The sequence below is a fragment of the Sphaeramia orbicularis genome, chromosome 7, assembly GCF_902148855.1.
Source record: "Sphaeramia orbicularis chromosome 7, fSphaOr1.1, whole genome shotgun sequence".
Classification (NCBI taxonomy): Eukaryota; Metazoa; Chordata; class Actinopteri; order Kurtiformes; family Apogonidae; genus Sphaeramia; species Sphaeramia orbicularis.
In genome coordinates, this window is record NC_043963.1 from 35261160 (window position 1) to 35280529 (window position 19370).

The window sequence follows — 19370 nt, forward strand, 5'->3', positions numbered from 1 at the left end:
ATGTGCATTTTTGGGGTTTTGGAGCAGAGGGATGTGCACCCTCAGTGGTAGTGTGTGTGCATGAGGCTCACCAACAACACACTGCTGGTGTGTCATAGATGCAGTTGTTTATAGGCTACAGTTTCCTTTGGCACATGGGCTTTAAACTTGGCACCAGTGCGATGTTTGGCGTGACCCAGTGTTTACCATCCGTTTGCAGCGCTGCCTGTCAGTACAAGCAGTCACGGTGAGCCACGCCTATTGTCCATGTGCTCCATCCTCCAATCTCTCCATCCCTCGGCAACACACGCACAGTGTTTTGCATAAAATGTGTATCAGTAGGACAGCGCTCTTCAAGGCACATGTAGAGCGCACATGTAGCGTGGCTTTACTGAACACATACCACGGTCGAATAAGCGTATCAAACTCCCCTCAGCCCGAGATCCCCGCCAATGAAAATGCACAACAGCGTGAAGGAGAGAGAGGGAGAGAAAGGACTTCGCGGGATTCAAAGAGTGAGCCAAATCCCACACAAACAGACACAACACAAGTTGGAGCGAAGGGAAAGGCGGTCACATTTCCTACTCACCTGCAAACGTGATTGATGTGGGTGTTTGTATCAGTGGGTGTGTATGTCATGCCAGACACACGGATATGCTGACTGTACGTTCTTGGAATTTAGGAGAATCGTTTAATCTTCGCTCGTGCAACATCACACGCGCTCGAACTGAGGCGCAGTATTGAGAGCGCAGAAGGCACCCAGGTATCTTTAGGGAGAGCGGCCAGTCCAACACACCTCTACCAGAGCACAAGTGAACACAGCGAGAAGACAGACACACACCAGCCCCGAGTTTACTGGGACAAAACTTTATTCTGCTCGGACACATTTCGATCTCTGCTGACATTTTGCGCTTCATGGAGCAGGTGTTTTACGCAAAGTTTTTTCTTGTTTTATGCACCTGTCTTCATAAGACTTTTGCTCCAGATTATTAATACTGAGAGACACGCATCTTCAAGTCTTTTTAAAGTCATCAACTTCAAGACAAGAGCGATGGATAACAGCCCCGGCGGCGGTAAGTAACAACTTTAACACCAATTTATTGACATTTTTGGAAACACTATTGATGTTTATGACATAAGTGTCAGTGTTGATTAACGGGTCTCTGCTGTGGTTTAATTCATAATATTACCTGTAATCATAGGATACAGCGATTTAGCTCTTAATAGAATTAAAATGACTGATATTATCTGTAAGTTTTAACAGATGCAATTATAAAAAGTAAATATTTGATTACAATATTTATATATATAATAGCAAATTTGTGGTAATATATGCTACTCTTAAAAGCTCACAACTTTTTTCTATGTAGCCTTATCTACAGTCATCTCCGAGTTCATACGACATGCTCTAGTTACTGCAAGAAAATATTTTATCAATCACTTCATGCGCGCTTTCACAGCCGATATACGCACACTTTACGCACAGTTTGCGCACAGTTTAATTTCTGTGCATTTACGTTTTGGGTTAATTTCTCTGTTTGACTCAGATGACCAGCATTGTAAAAGTGTAGGTTAACACAAATGTGCTTAAGGGAAAGTGTTTGTTTTGCGTTCAGAGGTCAAGCTGAGCTGCTGCTCTGACAGCGAACAGCGCCATATGGTTGTAGCGCAGCTGACCACTTCCTGTTTCTCTCCATGAAAACAAACTCACGTGCAGCTCCAGTACACTGTCACTGTAATCATAAACTGTCATTGCCTGAACTTTAAGTGCACATGCTGACCTCTTATTAACTCACGCGGAGAAAAAAAAAAAAAAAACACAATGGAACTTTGGCGTAGAGGGCGGTGTTTACGCGCGTGTTGCGTTATCGAGGCAATCAGTGGAGTGTCTGCGGTATAAAAGTTGATAACCGTGGGAGGTCCATCCGTTAAGTGGCATTAGGCAGACCTTTCCACGAGGTCAGCCAAGGTGCACATGTTTGCTGCCTTCCTCTCCTAATTGACAGTGAATCATTTACAACAGCGACAGTCACGTTCCAGCCCAGGTGATAGACGCACCCAGTGCTCTGTCAACATGTTACTCTAATCTGAAGGCAACACACGACCGGGTTATGGCTTCATGTTGATGCTGATAAAACTGGGCCAGTGTTGTGATCAAGCAGGGCAGTTAAATGAGTAAACATGGATAACAGTTATAGTAGCCTATTAGCCTGAATGCTGAGTTCTTTTGTCGTTTTATGAATGTTTTGGAGGGTGTGATGGCTGCAGCATGTGTCCACACTTTATTTCTTCATTTAACGAGTGTATGAAGCTTTTCATCTAACATAAGGCGTTTGACTTTTCCGTCCATCTTAATGAAAGTGACCGCATTGAACTGGGGCTCAGTGAACCATTGATGTTTCAGTAAGGTTATTGGAATGCACATGACTTCATTTTGCTCATGAATTCATTTTAGTGGTCTAAACAAAAGCTCATAAACATCATAACCTGGCAAGAATATGGCTGCAGGGGTGGGCTGCATGGCTCATAAAGCGCAGCAGATGAAATGGGACAGTGCACACATACAGTATGTATATGTGTGTGTGTGTGTGTGTGTGTGTGGGGGGGGGGGGGGGGGGGGGGCAGCTGAACATCATAAAGAGGGTGACACATAGCCCCAATTTCACCTGCAAAGAATATTGACTTGGGAGTTCCAGGAAAAATGAAAACCCATGAAGAATCAATATAAATATCAATAATTATTCATTGATATAATATCATATCTGACAATGTACAAATCTGAGCTATACAAGCCCATATAGATCAGTATAAACGGCTGTCATGACAATATCCTTGGTATTATTGGGAGCAAATGGTCAGTTATTGGTCAGTTATTACATTATTAGATGACACCAAATGTCAGGGGGGAAAACAAAAAACCTAAAACACCTTTTTAACAGTAGCCTAAATGTCCATTATGTGCAAAAAGCTGCTTTATGGAATAATATGCACTTTCTTCTTTGACTTGGACTGCTACATATTTATCTTTCCTGTAATTTTCTAATTTCCAAGGCTGTAGTTGTTGCAAGGTTCTTCTACTTCAGTGACAAAAACTCACCATCCTTTATGCTAGTCATCTTTCATTGATCTATGTTCTATTTACACGGAAAAACTACAGTAGCTTTAAGTCACTGCCCAGTTCTGTGCATTAACTAAGCTCTGACTCCTTGTCAACCACAATAAAGTAAGTAAATAATTGAGTGGGTTAATAGCTTCCTGCATTATATTGTATTATAGCTTTTCTAAGGGGGGGTTTAACATCAATTTCTAACAGATTTCAAGTAGAAACCTATAGATCCTTCATATGCAACATAAATAAATCCAAAAACTTCAGTTGCGTCTGCAGACTTATGTATGTTGGAGTGCAAGCAGGTAACATATAAGTTCCTGAAAGGGTTGAACACCTGCAGCCATTCTCACCTGTAACCTCATCTTATATTTATAAGTAAGCCTATAGCCTGTCTATAGCCTAAACTGAGAAATTCAAGTATGCTGCACTACATTTTACATGAGACATAGTAGCCTTTATTCCCCGGAGCTAAAGTGTTTCTCAGTGACCGTGCATTTGTTGACAAAGTGCAGTCTGTTGCGGTCACTCAGCCTCCTGCTGCGCATCGGCTGCCGGTGCACGGGCAGACCACCCATAACGTGCTGCTCTATTTAATTCGGCTCTTTAATTATAAGCCCCTGGCGAACTGTAGAAGCTCTGGCTCCTGGCTTCATGTCTTCCCAGTGAAAGCACCGTCAAAAGCTCTCTCACGTGGCTTCCCTCGCACAGCCGCGTGCGGCGCGTGAGATACCGAGGCCCTCCTCCCGCCGCTTCCTCGCTCTCACGGACGCTGCTGTGTCGATGATGCCTGCGGTGATGGAGAGAGAGAGGGAGAGAGAGAGAGAGAGAGAGAGAGAGAGAGAGAGAGAGAGAGAGAGTGAGGGAGAGCTTGGTCAGTGGGTCAGCGATTCCATGCATTAACTTTTTTTTCTCCTCCTCTCGTCACGTTTACCCGCCTCATGCGTCTTTTTTTCTCTCCTATTGGATTCATGTCTAATAAATCACGGAGCGCGCACAGTGGTGGAAGTTGACTCGATTTTGACTCTGCAACATCTGTCATCAACTCATCAGATGAGGCCAAACATCCGCTTAGGGTGTGTTTCAGCTGGAACGTGACTCTGCTGTTAAGCACAACTCCTCTCTTGTATATCATTTCAGCTGCGTTTACCAAATGATGCTGAAATAGGCTGGATAGAGGATTAAAACACTCAGCCTTACACTGTGGCTGATAAAAATCGAAAAACCCTCAAATGAATGCTGTGAAATCACTGAAACTAGGCGAGTGCCAGGCACGCTGCCATTTGGCCGCAGACATGATGCACAGGAAGTCATCATATTAGAGCTTTAGATGGAAGTCATATCATATATAGGTTATACCCAGTGTGGAAATGAAATTCAGCTGCTCTTTCTAATTGCATGAGCCAGTGCTGCTGTGTGATGCTGCATCAATTTAGAGAGTTGCTAGAGGCACATAGACACAATTCTATCAAGTTCCTGTGATATTGACCTACTTACACCAGCCAGAGCTAAAAGTCTACTGCAGACACCCAAGCAGTGCTCAGAATCTCATTCAGCAGCACACAATAACTATCTGTTTGGCTAAACACATATTTTTCTGTCAGGAAAAAAAATATCACTGCATTGCTGTCAGGAAGCCAGCCACACCATGTTTATAAACTTTACACTACAAGGACAAACAAACAGTCACCCCAACTGTGGTGTAGGTTATATAGGCTACAGCTTTCTGTCTGTATTTTAAGGTGAGCCAATAACATAAAGAGAGAGAGGACGACACAGAGGAGAGGAGCGGTGGCGTCAGTCAAGTGCTCACGTTTCTTTGACTGCTTCTGGTCCCAGGAAGATTAGTGCTTGCACGAGTAGGCTAAGCCTAAGATGGGCATTGAGGAGTGATTGACTCCTCAATTAATGCTGTCTGCACTGACCTAATTTGTGTCCACCCTCTGTATTGCTTCAGTGTGTGTGTGTGTGTGTGTGTGTGTTTGTGTGTGTGTTTGTGTAAATCCCACAGAGTCCTGACAGGTCCATGCAGAAACAAAACAAACACCACAAAGACTGGTTCACCATTTTTGTTTTGTATCTGAGTGGTCAACATCCCTTTTAACTGGAAAATGAATCTTTCTCCTACAAACTAATCAAATACCGGGGATATTTTTTTATTAATAACTTGGTAAAATAACTTTATACCACATATGCCATTACTTACAGTTTACCAACAATGAATTTCCACATATACAAAACCGGTGTTAGCTATAAAGTTGGAATAAAATATTTGTACCCCTTCTCATGAAATGACTGTGACAGTGTGATTTATTGTTGATATATGAAGCGTAACTGGGACTAAGTGTGAATGTGATCACTGCACCTGGTCAAAGGTTATTACTGATGTCTATAAATAGGAATAAAAAAGCAATGTGACTGAAAACAACGTTATTCCAGCTTTATGGGTAACAGTGTGTATGCATCCTATAAGATAATGGAACAATTTCAAATATACTGACATATATGTCTAGCCTGTTTATGGCTCATTTGAATATATGTGCATTTACAAATTTGTTTATTTCCTATGTTGTAGACATATATCATAAAATATTATGACAAAGTTAGCATATATGGCAACACCTCTCACAGAGTGACATGGTACATTTCTGTATGGGTCAGAAAAGTGAAACATTTCCCATAATCTGGGATAGAAAAACTAGTCTAAAATCCCTTCAGTGTTGAAGATGAACAATGTTACAGGCTATTCAAATACGAATTTGAGTAAAAAAAAAAACATCCTATCAACTAAAAAAAAAATCATTGCCTTCTTGCATCTTGGAAATGCAGGTAAATAAAAACAGTGTTCTGTTTATGTGCAGATGGCATCTAATCCATATTATTTAACAGTTGGATGTAATGATGAATAAATGCATGAACAGTAAAGTTGTTTATCTGTCTATAAATGCAGCTTCCTGCACATGTGGGATGTGTTGTGGTCTCTGTTCCACTGACAGCAGTAGCTATAGGGGTCATTCATAAACACAACATGTGAGTGTTCAGGCGGACATGCAATGTGTGGGTGGAGTGGGGGCCGGGCCATGGCAGTCTACATGGAAGCTCAGGCAGAGGTGAGGCTCAGGCCTGTGTCTGTCTATGGCTCTGGCATGAGTCAACAAATCCACCAACACGTGCTCGATGAGGGATTATCGAAACATTTGAGCTTGACAAATACCTTGTGCAGCAAAGGGCAGCACACAGCAACACACAGAGAAAGGCCCCCTGCATTTACTGTGGGCTGCGTGTTTACTGCATGTTTTAGAGAGGTTTGAGTGAACTGAGCGTGGATTCTGAGTGACATATGATAGGTCTCATGTGCAGTCATGGTTTGACTATGACAAATACATTTGCATATGACTAGTCATTCTGATGTCTCCAGTTACTGTACAGGGAGTTGTTAGTGTGTTATTCCAGTATCCATCCGTGCAGCTGAATAGGCTTTTCTTTTGCAAAAACGTGACTCACTTTCTCCCACTGTTGGTCGTGCATGAACAGCAGTAGCTGAGTGCCACCTCACGCCCGGGAGCTTCCCCCGGTCCACGTATGTTTATAAACACAGATTTGACTTCAGATTGTTGTGTATTTGAACACGAGACTGCGGATTTGGTTCGGGCAGTAACCGTGTCAGGAGTCCATGCATGTGAGGCTGCGGTCAGGTGTCGTGCTGTTAGCTGGCGTTGGGCACGGTGCCAGCGGAGCAAGGCTATTATTGGAGCGGAGGAGGCAGCAGACCCCGCAGACACGTGAGGCCGTGTCTCAGCTCATCCACAACGCATGACTAGAAGTGAGTGAGAGAGAGAGAGAGAGAGAGAGAGAGAGAGAGAGAGAGAGAGAGAGAGAGAGAGAGAGAGAGAGCGGGGGATGCAATGGCAGTGAAACTTCAGTCAGGCGCGGCTGAAGAAGAAAAAAAACATCCAACACATTTCCACGGTCCACCATAAATACTTAATAGCATAACGCCGGAATTATTTGCGAAAGTAGTTATTCTTTGGTCATTTCAGCGGAAACCTGCCTCCTCTGTTGCTGTGCTACCAGCAGTATTTTTAGCGCTACTTTATCCGCCTGATCGCACCATTACGCTTATTACACCCGGGATGAGGCAACGACGCCGCAGAGCTGTTCTCTGCTGCCCAGAGGTTGTGCAACATTACATCACATCACATCCAGCCTCGGAGAGTAACCGAGCATTTTCTAAGGAAATCCAGATGGCCTCACTAACCTGATGATGCCATTAAGAATGTGTCACCTGCAGCAGCTCCCACAAACCCACCCAGTCAACATACCTGGTGTGGTAACATAAACACTAGAGTGGGACTCACATGTTCTGTCAAGTCATCAACTTACATGTGTACTGTCTGTTGGTTACAAACCATAAGATGGTAACTTTTGGTAACTTATGGTGTCATCAACAGTTTGGCCAAGCCTTTAACCAAACTGAATATTTGTCATAGAATTACCATAAAAATCAGCATTTGATCTAATGGACGCAAGGATGAAGTCAATTAAAAATACATCTTGAATCAGTCCCATCTGACATGTTTACTTTACAAAAAAACTAACGTCAAGTCAAAATTGATCCACAAAATGGAAATGTGCTCATATATTATATATATAGGCCAACATGTTGAGAATCAGCCTGACATGCCAATAACACTATCTCTGACCAAAACTGTGGACTGGTATTATCAAAGCAGGGCTTAACTTTAGACTGGGGTACTCTTCTGTTCTGCAGTAAGTTTTTTTTCCTTTCTTAACTTGGCTTTTCTGTGATGCAAGGAAACTTTTAATATATGTATAATCTTCTGAGTTCTAAAAGTGTGTGACAGTCAATCTATTTTGCATTTTTTCGTGGTAGTTACCACAGGACCCAAACATCTTCGCTCAGATCTTCTCTCATGCCCTTTATTTTTTGCCTTTCTTTCCAGCTGGTGGAGGGGTGATCCTATACGCGGGCTCCTCAGGCAGTGCGAGCCCCAGTCCAGGCAGCCCATCCAGTGGGTACCAGACACAGTCTCCTTCCTCACACTCTCAGCCCTCATCTCCAGAGGAGGTTACCTTCACAGAGATTGGGGCGCTGAAACAGAGGACAGCTGGATGCAACACCTCATCCTCTAAACTGGTGTTCCAGTTCCCTGAAGTGTACAGCAGCCCCTCAGTATCAGCAGCATCCACTCCTCAGCACACCTATGCACACCCCATCGCTGGAAAGAGGCCATGTGGGTTCCCAGGAACATTCACAAGTAAGTGTTTCCTCACAGAACATATGCATAGAACAAGTTTGTGAATCCGATAGTATAGATTTTGGGGAGCTTAATTTTTATTCATAAAAAATATAACACATTTATAAAAACAAAAAAAAATCATTAATGTTACTAGGAATAATAAGTATAAGATGGTGATGTCAAGAATAGCATGCATGGCGATATTAATGTAAATTAGTGATGAAGCACCCTCATGAATCATACATCAATAATAGCCTAATTTTACACATAATCCATGAAGATGAAGATGTAGAATAAATAAAAATGCGCGAAACAGACTTGGCAATATTTTAGAGACAGCAGAGTTTCAGAAACATAATTTCCTCCTGGCTCCCCTGCAGTTCACACCCTATAGTTTTGTTTTACTTAGTTGTTGAAAGTTTTCTGATTATATTTGTGCTCATCTTCAGAGACAGGTGGAATGGTGTTGCTCTGCAAAGTCTGTGGGGACGTTGCATCTGGTTTCCACTACGGAGTCCATGCATGTGAAGGCTGCAAGGTACACACTTGATCAGACAAGTCATTTGAAACAATTTTTTACTGGGTCATTCTGGTGAACCAATTTCATGTTATATTTTTTGTTTCAGGGGTTTTTCCGTCGCAGCATCCAGCAGAACATCAACTACAAAATGTGTGTGAAGAATGAAAACTGTCTGATCATGCGCATGAACCGAAACCGGTGCCAGCACTGCCGCTTCAAGAAATGCCTCTCCGTAGGCATGTCAAGAGATGGTGAGGCATCCTGACACATTTTTTAATGAGAGAGACCCTCGTGCAATTCTTCTGGAATGCCACAGTGCTCTGATTAGCCAAAGCAGCAGGGAAATGGGCAGCCAGAATGAAGCACTTGGCTCATATGTAGGTCTGAGTGAAAAATGTAATGCGGAAAGTCTTTTGAGGTCATGGTGCCAGTGGCTCAGTCACTCACTCTGTCAGCAGACCTGCACCTGCGATACTGTTCTACCATGTCACTGCACTTCCAAAGATTACCATCTGGCCTTGTGTCACTCTCTTAAGTTTCTAGGTGTCTTTTTCTTGCCCTTTACAGAATCCTCCCACAGTACTGTTGGCTGTAGGCTCTTGTTCAGTACAGCCCCTCCCTCTCTATGTACCCACCATGTTCCCTCAGCTCTCTTACATCTCCCCCTCAGACAATGATTTATGAGAAGAGGAGCCGTAGAGTCCCTGAAGCTATCTATCATCTAGAAAACTGCAGCAAACACAGGAATTATTTTAGGAAATTGGAGCAGGGTCAACTTGATTACCTTGTGTATGCCCATAGAACATCATACTACAATTAATGAGGGATAGGGCAACAATTAAGCAAGGGGTGCAGAAAACATTTGTTATGACAGGATTTATCAGGTGTGACACCCACATCACCTCATTTTTAGCTCTGATAACCAAACACTGATTGATCACCTATCATCACAGAATAAGAAAACAGCTGTGCTGACCTAGAAAAACAATACAGAATTGGGCCCACATTGCTCTCATACATCATGACCTACTTGGTATAGTTTGCCTGTCTTCTTCCTCTCAGTATGGTTTCTGCTTATCTTCACCCTCCAGTACCCTGCATTGCCTAATCTAGTAAAGAGGTTAGTGTTATTTCTGCATGTGCTTGACACTTCTGGTGCACAGAGAAATAGGGTGGCAACATTCAGCTCAATAAGAGAACAAACACTTAGGTCGACCCTCTTAGAGAAGATTTTAGAAAGCGTTAAGGACCACAACCTAGAAACCCCTTTCTGCTCTATTTCAACCTTTACGAAAACAGGAAAACCACATTCAACTGCCTGCAGCCCACAATAAATAGTACACCCTGATTTCACACTACACAGCTGTGTGACTTTGGCTCTGCAATATAGGCAAATATTTAAGTCCATTGGCATGATGGCACACTTTTCTTGCTCTAACCAGAGCATCATTTTAGAGCAACAGCTCATTAGTCTGCATGTGCCTCTTTATAACCATGATGAAAGGGATTAATCTCATGCTTTATTATTGGCCCCTTTTTAATCAAGGGATCCTGCAGGCAATAAACAGATTACTGTATGTTTGGTAAACATAGCAACATTTACTGTGGCACTGAACTGAATAAATTACCTTACTTGACCCGCCGTGGTGTCATTACATCTGAACCTAATTATTTTTACCATTTCACAAGAAAGCTGCAACATTTTACAGTTATTATTACACCAGTAATGATTTCTGCTAAAAATTAATTCAGATGTGCTGAACAGTGTATTATTTCTTCAAGAGTTGTTGAAGATGCTCCTTATGAAACACAGTGTATGCAGACAGACTCTCACTTTTTATGTATCACTGTCTCTCATGTCAGTGCTACTCACATTCTGCCCACAACTCACTTATTCGTTTCAAAACCCACCACTCGTATTCTGCTCCCTCTCACCATCTCGGTGCCAGTGACATCACGCTCACGTTGCCCCACTGCCCTACTTACAAATGGAGGGAGGGAGAGGAAGGAGACAGGGGTGGATAGGGGAGAGGATGAGGCAGATGGTAGCAGGGGGTCTATAAATAGCCTTTCCAGCTGATGGTTACTGTGGGGAGGGGGATGGAGACAGGAGTGAGGAGAGAGGGAACTTTTATATCATTTTGCGTCTCTCTGTGTGTGTTTAATATATGGACTATGCTTAGTTCTTGAGTGTGCTTTATATAATGCAGTACTTTGTTTCCACACTGAATCACTAAACAATGACAAAAAACTGCTTCTTTATCCTAAAAAATCCATTTGTCTTACAAGTTGGGTGTCTGTATTTGTACGGCAGATCAAACATGGAATAAGATTTATTGTCATGTATAGAGTATTTGTATCGTAACTGTCTCTGGGAAAGAACACTAATCTGTTTTCATTGTGTTTTCAATAGCTGTGCGCTTTGGCCGCATCCCTAAGAGAGAGAAGCAGCGACTTCTGGATGAGATGCAGAGCTATATGAACAGCCTAAATGAGTCCGCTGTCATAGACATGGACTCGTCTGCAGTGAGGGACACTCCCTCCAGCCCAGATGAAGGCAATGCAAAAGAGGCCATCGGGGCCATCTCACGAGCTTACCGTGACATCTTTACCAGCAGCAATAACAGCTGCCAGGAGAGATCAACCAAGAGGGCCAACCACACCAACAACAACACACACACCTTTTCTCAGGATGCCAGTTTCCCCCAAGTCTCCTCCACTCAGAGCTATCAGTCTTGTCCTGTTGCCCCTGCCAGTGTGGGCCCTGTTGCTCCTAATGACAACCAGCCTGCATTCCACAATGTGGACAACAACCGCTATACCTACTTACTGTCTACAAATCAAAATCATGACCAGTCTAATGGTACTGCACTTCACAGAGGCGGATCTGTCAATCATAACAACTTTTGCAATGCAGGAAGCACAAATCAGCCCTCCTGCCCATGGAAACTAGCTCAAGGTGCTAAAGTCCTGGTAAGTTTAAATTAGGTCACAGCCTGTGTGATATACTGTATATCCTATAATAAATGTATGTCTGAAAAATAAATGATTTTATCTTTTGTTCCTCTTCTTTCAAGGCTTGTCCTCTCAATGCATGCCCTGTATCAGGGGCAGAGCGCTCAAGTCAGGAGATTTGGGAATCTTTCTCTAACTGTTTCACTCCTGCGGTGAAGGAAGTGGTGGAGTTTGCCAAGGGTATTCCAGGATTCCAAGAACTTAGCCAGCAAGACCAGGTCATGCTGCTCAAATCAGGCACCTTCCAGGTAAGAACAATCTTTTTTTTTTTAAAAATCATTTCTATTATATACATATAATATCAAATGTGTGAATCAACCATTGAGTCCAAAGGTCTTGGAGAATGACCCCCTCTGTTTCTCTTCCCTTTATCTTCTATGTGCAGGTTCTGATGGTGAGGTTTTGCACCTTGTTTAATGCAGAAGAGCGTACAGTGACATTCCTCAATGGCCAAACTTACCCCTTATCCACTCTGCGAGCCTTGGGCATGGGCTCCCTGTTGGATGCCATGTTTGAGTTCAGTGAGAAGTTGGGTTCCTTGGGCCTGGAGCCAGATGAAATGGCTCTCTTCATGGCTGTAGTGCTGGTCTCTGCAGGTGAGTGTGGGGGGAGCATTTATCCCATGACACATAAGAAAAGTGTAATATAAGCTGCAGAGTAGCAATAGTTGTAAAGCTTCAGTATGCAATATTTCTTGGCTTTCAGCAGAAAAGGATTTCAAGTTTAAGAGGTCTGAGAGGAAACCAAACTTATGCAGCTGCATCTGTTTTTGGTTGTTATAAAAATCTAGCCTGTGAGATAAGATGTTGGCCAAACGCTTTTCAGGCAGGGGAAAAAAAATAGGTGACGGATAACTGAAATGACCACTCCCCAGAGAATGACCAACCGTCCACAATCTGCACTGTAGACGTTTTGGCTGTGATCACAGCTCCCCTGACTGTGATATTTTGGCTTCTCTGTTCCATTGCACCATCATGTTGAAACTATCTATCAAAACAGTTTATGTTCACAAAGGACAGGAGAAAGCTGCAGGAAGAGGGTGTTTTCAAAGTGTGATGTTTTTTCCTCTTCTGCTTGCCTACTGAAGCTTTAATAATCACATCATCTCAGTGTCTATCAGTCACTCAAACTGGTCTCTTCTGCATTCCTTAGACCGCTCTGGCATCTCAGACATGTGGGCTGTGGAGCAGCTCCAGGAGGGTTTGATCCGAGCCCTACGGTCACTGATCACTCGTCGCCGTCCAGATGACACAGCTCTGTTTCCAAAACTCCTCCTGCGTCTGCCAGACCTACGCACCCTCAACAATCTACACTCTGGACAAACTGTTGGCCTTTCGCATCGACCCCCTAAACAGGCCACTGGTCCAGAGAGCACCCAGGCTATATAGTTTTACACAAAATATATACCACACACACAAACACATGCAGATGTTATCTTCCAAGGGTAGGACTTCCTAAAGAATTGAGAAAACAGGAGTTGTGTAAGGAGTATTTTTAAAATAAATGGGGGGCAGTGAACATACTATATGTCACTATAGAGACTAATGCAATGTTTTGGTTCAAGTAAACATACACATAAAAACACATAACCTCAACACCTCTTGAGTGATATTTTTTCCAGTAAAATAAAATAAATCATTGTGTAGAGCTGCTATTACTATCCTTTTGGGCTACTCATTTGTGCACCTGCTCATTATATCCAATGTACTTAAGACCAAAAGCCAGTTCACTTCTGTTTATTCCTTAAGTCATAAAGTATCAACAGGCTATCACTAAGCAGCAGCTAAAGGTGGATATCGTAGATCCAAACAGTTAAATATTTAGGGACCATAGTGATGACTGACTGTGTCAGTTTGTGTTTAAGACAAAGGGAACCTGTATATAATTCTTCATAGCAAAACCTGAAATATTAGGTAATTGTGTATCACCGTTTCACAAACATCTACAATAGTACTGAAATGACAGCACTATTTTAACATGTCACTGGAACACAAGACGATGCATTCTATCTCTAAATATTTTTTGACAAATGGTCTGGAGAGCATTTGACACACCTTGGACATAAATATGCCAACTTCATTAGTCAATGACATTCTGTATTATTTCACAACATTGTGTCTGAATCACTATATCTTATCAGTCTGGACTGCTGGACACACTCCATGCATGTTGCATTTTGTAGTTTTGTTTTTGTTGTTGTAAATATTATGTAATCCAAATATTTCTGTAAATCAATGACTGAAATGATGTGATGGATCGGACAGATGAGTTCGGTGTTAAGAGGAATGTATTGACCTTCCTGTACTAGATGGGGGTTTGGCCGTGGCATGAGGGCTTTGCAAGGGAGCACAGACTACAGGGATTCTCCAATGACTTAGACAACACTTCCTGCTACCAGATAACTTAACCAACCAGCATAATCCCTGAAATCACCAGCACTCACTCCACATGCACCCCTCCTCTGCCCCCAATGTTTGTCATACAAACACAAGACATATTTTTGGGTGAGAGATTTTATTTGATTGGTCTTCTCACTGGTTGCTCGTTTGATTATGGCTGATTGAGCACATCTTGTACATTTTGTAAATCTTTCTTCCAAAATAGAAATGATATAATGACATAAAGTTCAAATTATGTATTAATCTGCTTGTGTGTCTTTCTTTTGACTTCTGGATCTTTGAAAAAATGAAAAATGTTACCTACTTCTGCATAAAGTGTGCTAATGGGCTTCACGAACCTTCAAGTAGACCCAAAACACCTAAATTCACAGTGTGCACAGTTTGTATGTTGTAATCTAGTTCACTGCAGCTGCAAATTCAGTCTAAATGTAGGGGGGGGGGGGGGGGGGAAAAAACAGCATTACCACAGGAAGCCCATTGTAACATCCTGAGACCCAGGAAAGTGAAAATGTTAGCTTTTTTACATTAAACAATTATCTTGATTGGAAACTGCATAATGCAACAGTTTTGTTCAGATACATTTTTAATTTAAAAAAAATGTTTTAATGGAATGTCCTTTGTAATGGACAGCATTTTGTAAGTACAACTATCAAACATTTGTCCCTACAGAGGACAAAAATGCATTGTGAAGTCTGAGAAGGTTAAGAAAGTCCCACATCAGCATTTTTTCTCCATTGTTTTTGGAGCTTTTGGACTGAAACATGTTCTTGTAAAATCTGGTAAATCTGTTAAGGGATTTGATAATCATAATGCACAAAGGCTGAATAAGGATGAATAGAAAACGCAAATGGTTTTTCTATCAGCCTATAGGATATTTGGCCTTTGTTTAAAGCTGGAGAGCTCACAAAACAACTCTCAATTTATGCAGAATTAGACTCATAACAGACTGAAATATGTCAATTGAAGGATATTAACAACGTCTAGTCGGGGTATAAAAACAAAGTAAGAGCGCCATCTTGTGGTGAACCAGTAGAAACCGGATCCAGGAAGTGACCGGTCTGTTGTTGTTACCCATTCACGTCTGCTAGCAGAGGCACACTTATCTCCAACTGCTATTTTCCGTGTTTTTGTCCCTACATAGTACGTTGATAACGAATAACAAAAATATGGGAACGCATTCAAATGGCATGGTAAGACTTTATATATGAACTACACGAATAAGTGGCTTTTAGTACGATTGTAGCTTAGCAGCAGGTTAGCGTTAGCTTAACATGGCTGGAGGCTAAACATCACTAGCATGTAACGACAGTGCATTTAAGGATTTCTAACCTATGTGTTTAAGACTAAACTTTCATAAAAGTGACTTTGACAGACTGATAATGAGCAGTTTCACCAAGTAAATAATAGTTTAAACCCAAGAGCTAGCTAGCATTAATGTAGCTATAAAAAAAATATCCTATTATATCTAAATAAATATATAGCGCTAAGGTTGATTTTGAACGTTCTTCTGTTTGTATAAATATGCGACTTAGAACAGAGGAAAGTTGAATTTTGTTGTCGTTACACATTTACAAGTACTCATTCAGTAAATGCAGTTAAAAGTGCAAGTAGTATAATATATAGCAGGGAGCAATAACACTATTATGTATTTAGAAAGTAAAATACATGTGGACTTGTCTGTAAAAAAAAAAAAAAAAAAAAATAGTAATGATGATAATAATAGTAATAATAATAATAATAATAATAATACAAATAATAGAGGCTAATTATGCATCGACCAGCTATAACATTGCGACCACTGACAGGCAGAGTGGTGTTAATTTTGATTGTTTCATCACAATGGGTGGGATATACAAGGCTGCAAGTGAACACGTAGATCTCATTGTTGATGTGTTGAAAACAGAAGAAAAAAAATGGGTAAAAGTAGGGATCGGAGAAATTGTGATGGTCAAATCATCTAGAGCATCAGAGCATCTCCAGATTTTGTTGTTCATTCCTTGTGTAAAATAGTAAGTGCCTACCAAAAGTGGCCTAAAGAACAACTGGATCTCAACCAACTGAGAGAGAGGTGGGGGCCTCCATGGGTCAGATTTATTTGTCCAGAACCTTCCCAGATGATGAATTGTCCTGAGATTGACATGTTCTTCTTCAGTCCATTTTTGGTTGGTGCTAACCACTGCAGACCAGGAACACCCAACAAGACCTGCTGTCAGTCGTCACTGTTAAAATATGGTCCTGGTTAAAGTCAGTCAGTTCCTTACATTGCTCATTTTGCTGCTTCTATCACATCAACTTTTAGGAATAAATGCTGCTGTCTAGTATATCCAACCCAGTGAAAGGTGCCATTGTAATGAAATAATCAATATTTTTCCTGAAAGTGGTTATAATGTTATAGCTGATCGGCGTATGGACTACAAATGGGACTGAGTGATATGTTGTCAATATAAAAGTGAAAGTCGAAGAAATCATGTGGTTGTGGTTTTAACATGGAAAGTACTTCCTAAGCAGTGAAACATGAAACAAGTAGAACATTCAGAACCACTGTAATGATAAAATGCAATATAAGGAATATGCATGAGTCCAATTAAGTAAAACAACATAAAACATTTTGTTAGTTTTTAGACAGTGAAAAGAAAAAAATGCAATATTTGTATTATAAGTGTTATGTAAAATTAGAATGCAATGATTATTAGTTCACTGGATAGTTGTAGCTAGATACATGTCGATATAAGATGAGCAGGTGATGTATTATCAGCTGTTTAAATCTTGGATCTTGCAGGTGCTGAGGAATACAACTAAAAGAGCTGAAAACAGAGACGAGACACAGGTTTGACCTCCACTGGTTTCAGTTTTTCGCACCATGTTGGTGACAGCATATCTTGCCATTGTGTTCCTGCTTGCCCTGTGTGTTGGCCTAGAAGTCACAGCACGGCGCTTCACACCGCCTCAGCCGACACCATCTGCTGTAGCCAACCCAGCCTTCCGTCGCTTCCAGAGTGTCTTCCTCCGGGCGTACCTGTTGGCTCTGTGGGCAGACTGGCTCCAGGGTCCTTACCTCTACAAACTGTACCGCCACTACAGCTTCCTGGAATCTCAGATAGCCATTTTATACGTGTGTGGCCTGGCTGCCAGTGTTCTGTTTGCTCCTTTTTCAGGCTGGCTGCCTCAGGCTTTGGGCCGTAGACTAACATGTCTTCTCTTCTGCCTGTCTTACTCTGCTTGTTGTCTCACCAAGCTGTCCAGAGATTACTTTGTTTTGATTGTAGGCCGTGTCCTTGGGGGTCTGTCTACATCCCTGCTGTCTACCACATTTGAATCCTGGTACGGCACCGTCATGTCGATGTCCATGATTTTCCCAAGGAGTGGAATCCCCAGTACCTCTCACCAAAGTAGCTACCTGGAACCATGGGCTGGCTGTGGGAGCAGGACTGGTGGCTAACTTGCTGGCTGAGTGGCTCAACCTCGGACCTGTGGCTCCCTTCCTCCTGGCTGTTCCCATGTTTGGTGGCCTGTGGGCTGGGTAGTTCTGACAGACTGGGGCAGGGAAGAGGCTGAAGGAGGACTAGAGGGAGACAAACAGACGCTGGTGCTTGGTACTACAAATACAGGTGTGGTGCGTTTGTCTGCAAAAGCACGATTTTCACGTAGCTGCCAAGATGGTCTGCGCTGTTTGCTCACAGACAGGAGAGTAATGCTCTTGGGTGGGGTGCCAGGCTCTGTTCGAGAGTGTCCTCTACATCTTTGTTTTTCTGTGGACTCCTGTTCTGGACCCTCATGGGCTCCTCTAGGAATAGTTTCTCTTGCCTAATGGCTGCCAGCATGGTCGGCTCCTTATTGTACCGCTAGCCACCTCTACACGCTACCGTCTACAGCCTGGACATGTGCTCTGCCTTGCTGTTCCTGATGGCCTTCTTCTCATTCTTCATGCTGACCTTCTCCACTGCACCAGGACAGCCAAGGACCCCAAGAATCATTTCTGGCCTTTCTGCTTCTAGAGCTGGCATGTGGTCTCTACTTCCCCTCGTGAGCTTTCTCCAGGGCAGGATTATCCCAGAGGAGAAGCGGGGTGGTGTTCTGGCCTGGTTCCGGCTGCCTCTTCACCTTCTGGCCTGTCTCGGACTGCTCGCGCTCCATGGGGAGGTGTCCGGTACGGGAGGAGGGGAGGGTGGCGGCGGTACACGGCACATGTTCGGAGGCTGCGCCGTCATGATGTTGGCGGCTTTGATGGCTGTTGTCAGTCTGTTCACTTTGGGTAGAAATGACACAGATCTGAGACTTGAAGGAACAAGAGGTGAAGGGGAGATGTACTAAAGAGACAGCACTAATGTTCACTTTTTGCTTGAGTGGTTACAAGTGGTTTTGTTGTATGTGTGTGTGAGTGTGTGTGTGTGACTGAAAGTTGTTTTACTGGAGTAGTCAGACATAAGCATTCTGCCAAAAAGTTTTGTTAGACTCTTCTTCGCAAGTTAATTACATGTTTTTTCCAATTTATTTTTTCCATGATATATCTTTAGTTTTTGGGAGCTTTTTTTTTTAAACACATTGACATTTCTATCTTCATTTGGGAACTTATGTGCTGGTGATCTGTCAGCCATGTCCACAGCTTCTGTATCATTCCATAAACCATCCTAAATACGACAGAAGTGCTTAAGTATGTGAGTTACCACAGTAATGATGTGTTCATGTATTTTTAGTATAATGACATAAATCTGTCGAAAGAAATGTGCAAGTTTACATGAGGACATAATGAAATATATCCAAGAAAATGTACTACAATGTGACATTTCTTGCCAATTCTTAGATTTACTTTTAATGTCTTTATTTTTATTTTAGTTTTTCAAAAGGTCAATGGAGGGTCCTATTTCATATGGTTGTTTCTGCATCATTTCTATTTTCTGTTTCATCTGAACACTTGTCACGTACATGTTAAATAAAAAAGATATTCTTCAACACAAATTTGTACTATTCTGTTTTGACATATTTGCCCAGTTTGCTTTTTAGTTATTCTAGTAGCAATTGTTTTAGTTTCCATAGCAAACAATGCTCAAGCAAATTGTGACTAGTATTTTTTAATGAATTAATGTAATGCT

The 19370-nt window shown here is 42.1% G+C and overlaps 2 protein-coding genes across 2 annotated transcripts; both read left to right on the forward strand.

Annotated features, from left to right (window-relative positions):
• Positions 1–307: 307 nt before the first annotated feature.
• nr1d4a (nuclear receptor subfamily 1, group D, member 4a) lies at positions 308–14523 on the forward strand. Its single transcript, XM_030139434.1, has 8 exons — positions 308–1052; positions 8050–8364; positions 8796–8884; positions 8973–9117; positions 11280–11839; positions 11944–12129; positions 12267–12477; positions 13034–14523. The coding sequence occupies exons 1-8, from the start codon at positions 1031–1033 to the stop codon at positions 13267–13269; spliced, it is 1764 nt and encodes a 587-aa protein (XP_029995294.1). The 5' UTR covers positions 308–1030; the 3' UTR covers positions 13270–14523.
• An 813-nt stretch (positions 14524–15336) lies between these two features.
• On the forward strand, positions 15337–19230 carry mfsd5 (major facilitator superfamily domain containing 5). Its single transcript, XM_030139208.1, is given in 12 exon segments — positions 15337–15470; positions 17060–17603; positions 17606–17655; positions 17658–17789; positions 17792–17989; positions 17991–18057; positions 18060–18071; positions 18074–18121; positions 18124–18179; positions 18181–18240; positions 18242–18299; positions 18302–19230. Coding segments are annotated over 11 exon segments (1434 nt in total). The 5' UTR covers positions 15337–15470; positions 17060–17140; the 3' UTR covers positions 18592–19230.
• Positions 19231–19370: the final 140 nt, after the last annotated feature.

What these genes read in the sequence shown, in the direction of transcription:
- nr1d4a (XM_030139434.1), top strand. Translation starts at nt 1,031, where the DNA reads ATGGATAACAGCCCCGGCGGCG. An exon ending in GGATAACAGCCCCGGCGGCG is followed by an intron (nt 1,053 to 8,049) that starts GTAAGTAACAAC and finishes CTTTCTTTCCAG; the next exon opens with CTGGTGGAGGGGTGATCCTA. An exon ending in ATGCATGTGAAGGCTGCAAG is followed by an intron (nt 8,885 to 8,972) that starts GTACACACTTGA and finishes TTTTTGTTTCAG; the next exon opens with GGGTTTTTCCGTCGCAGCAT.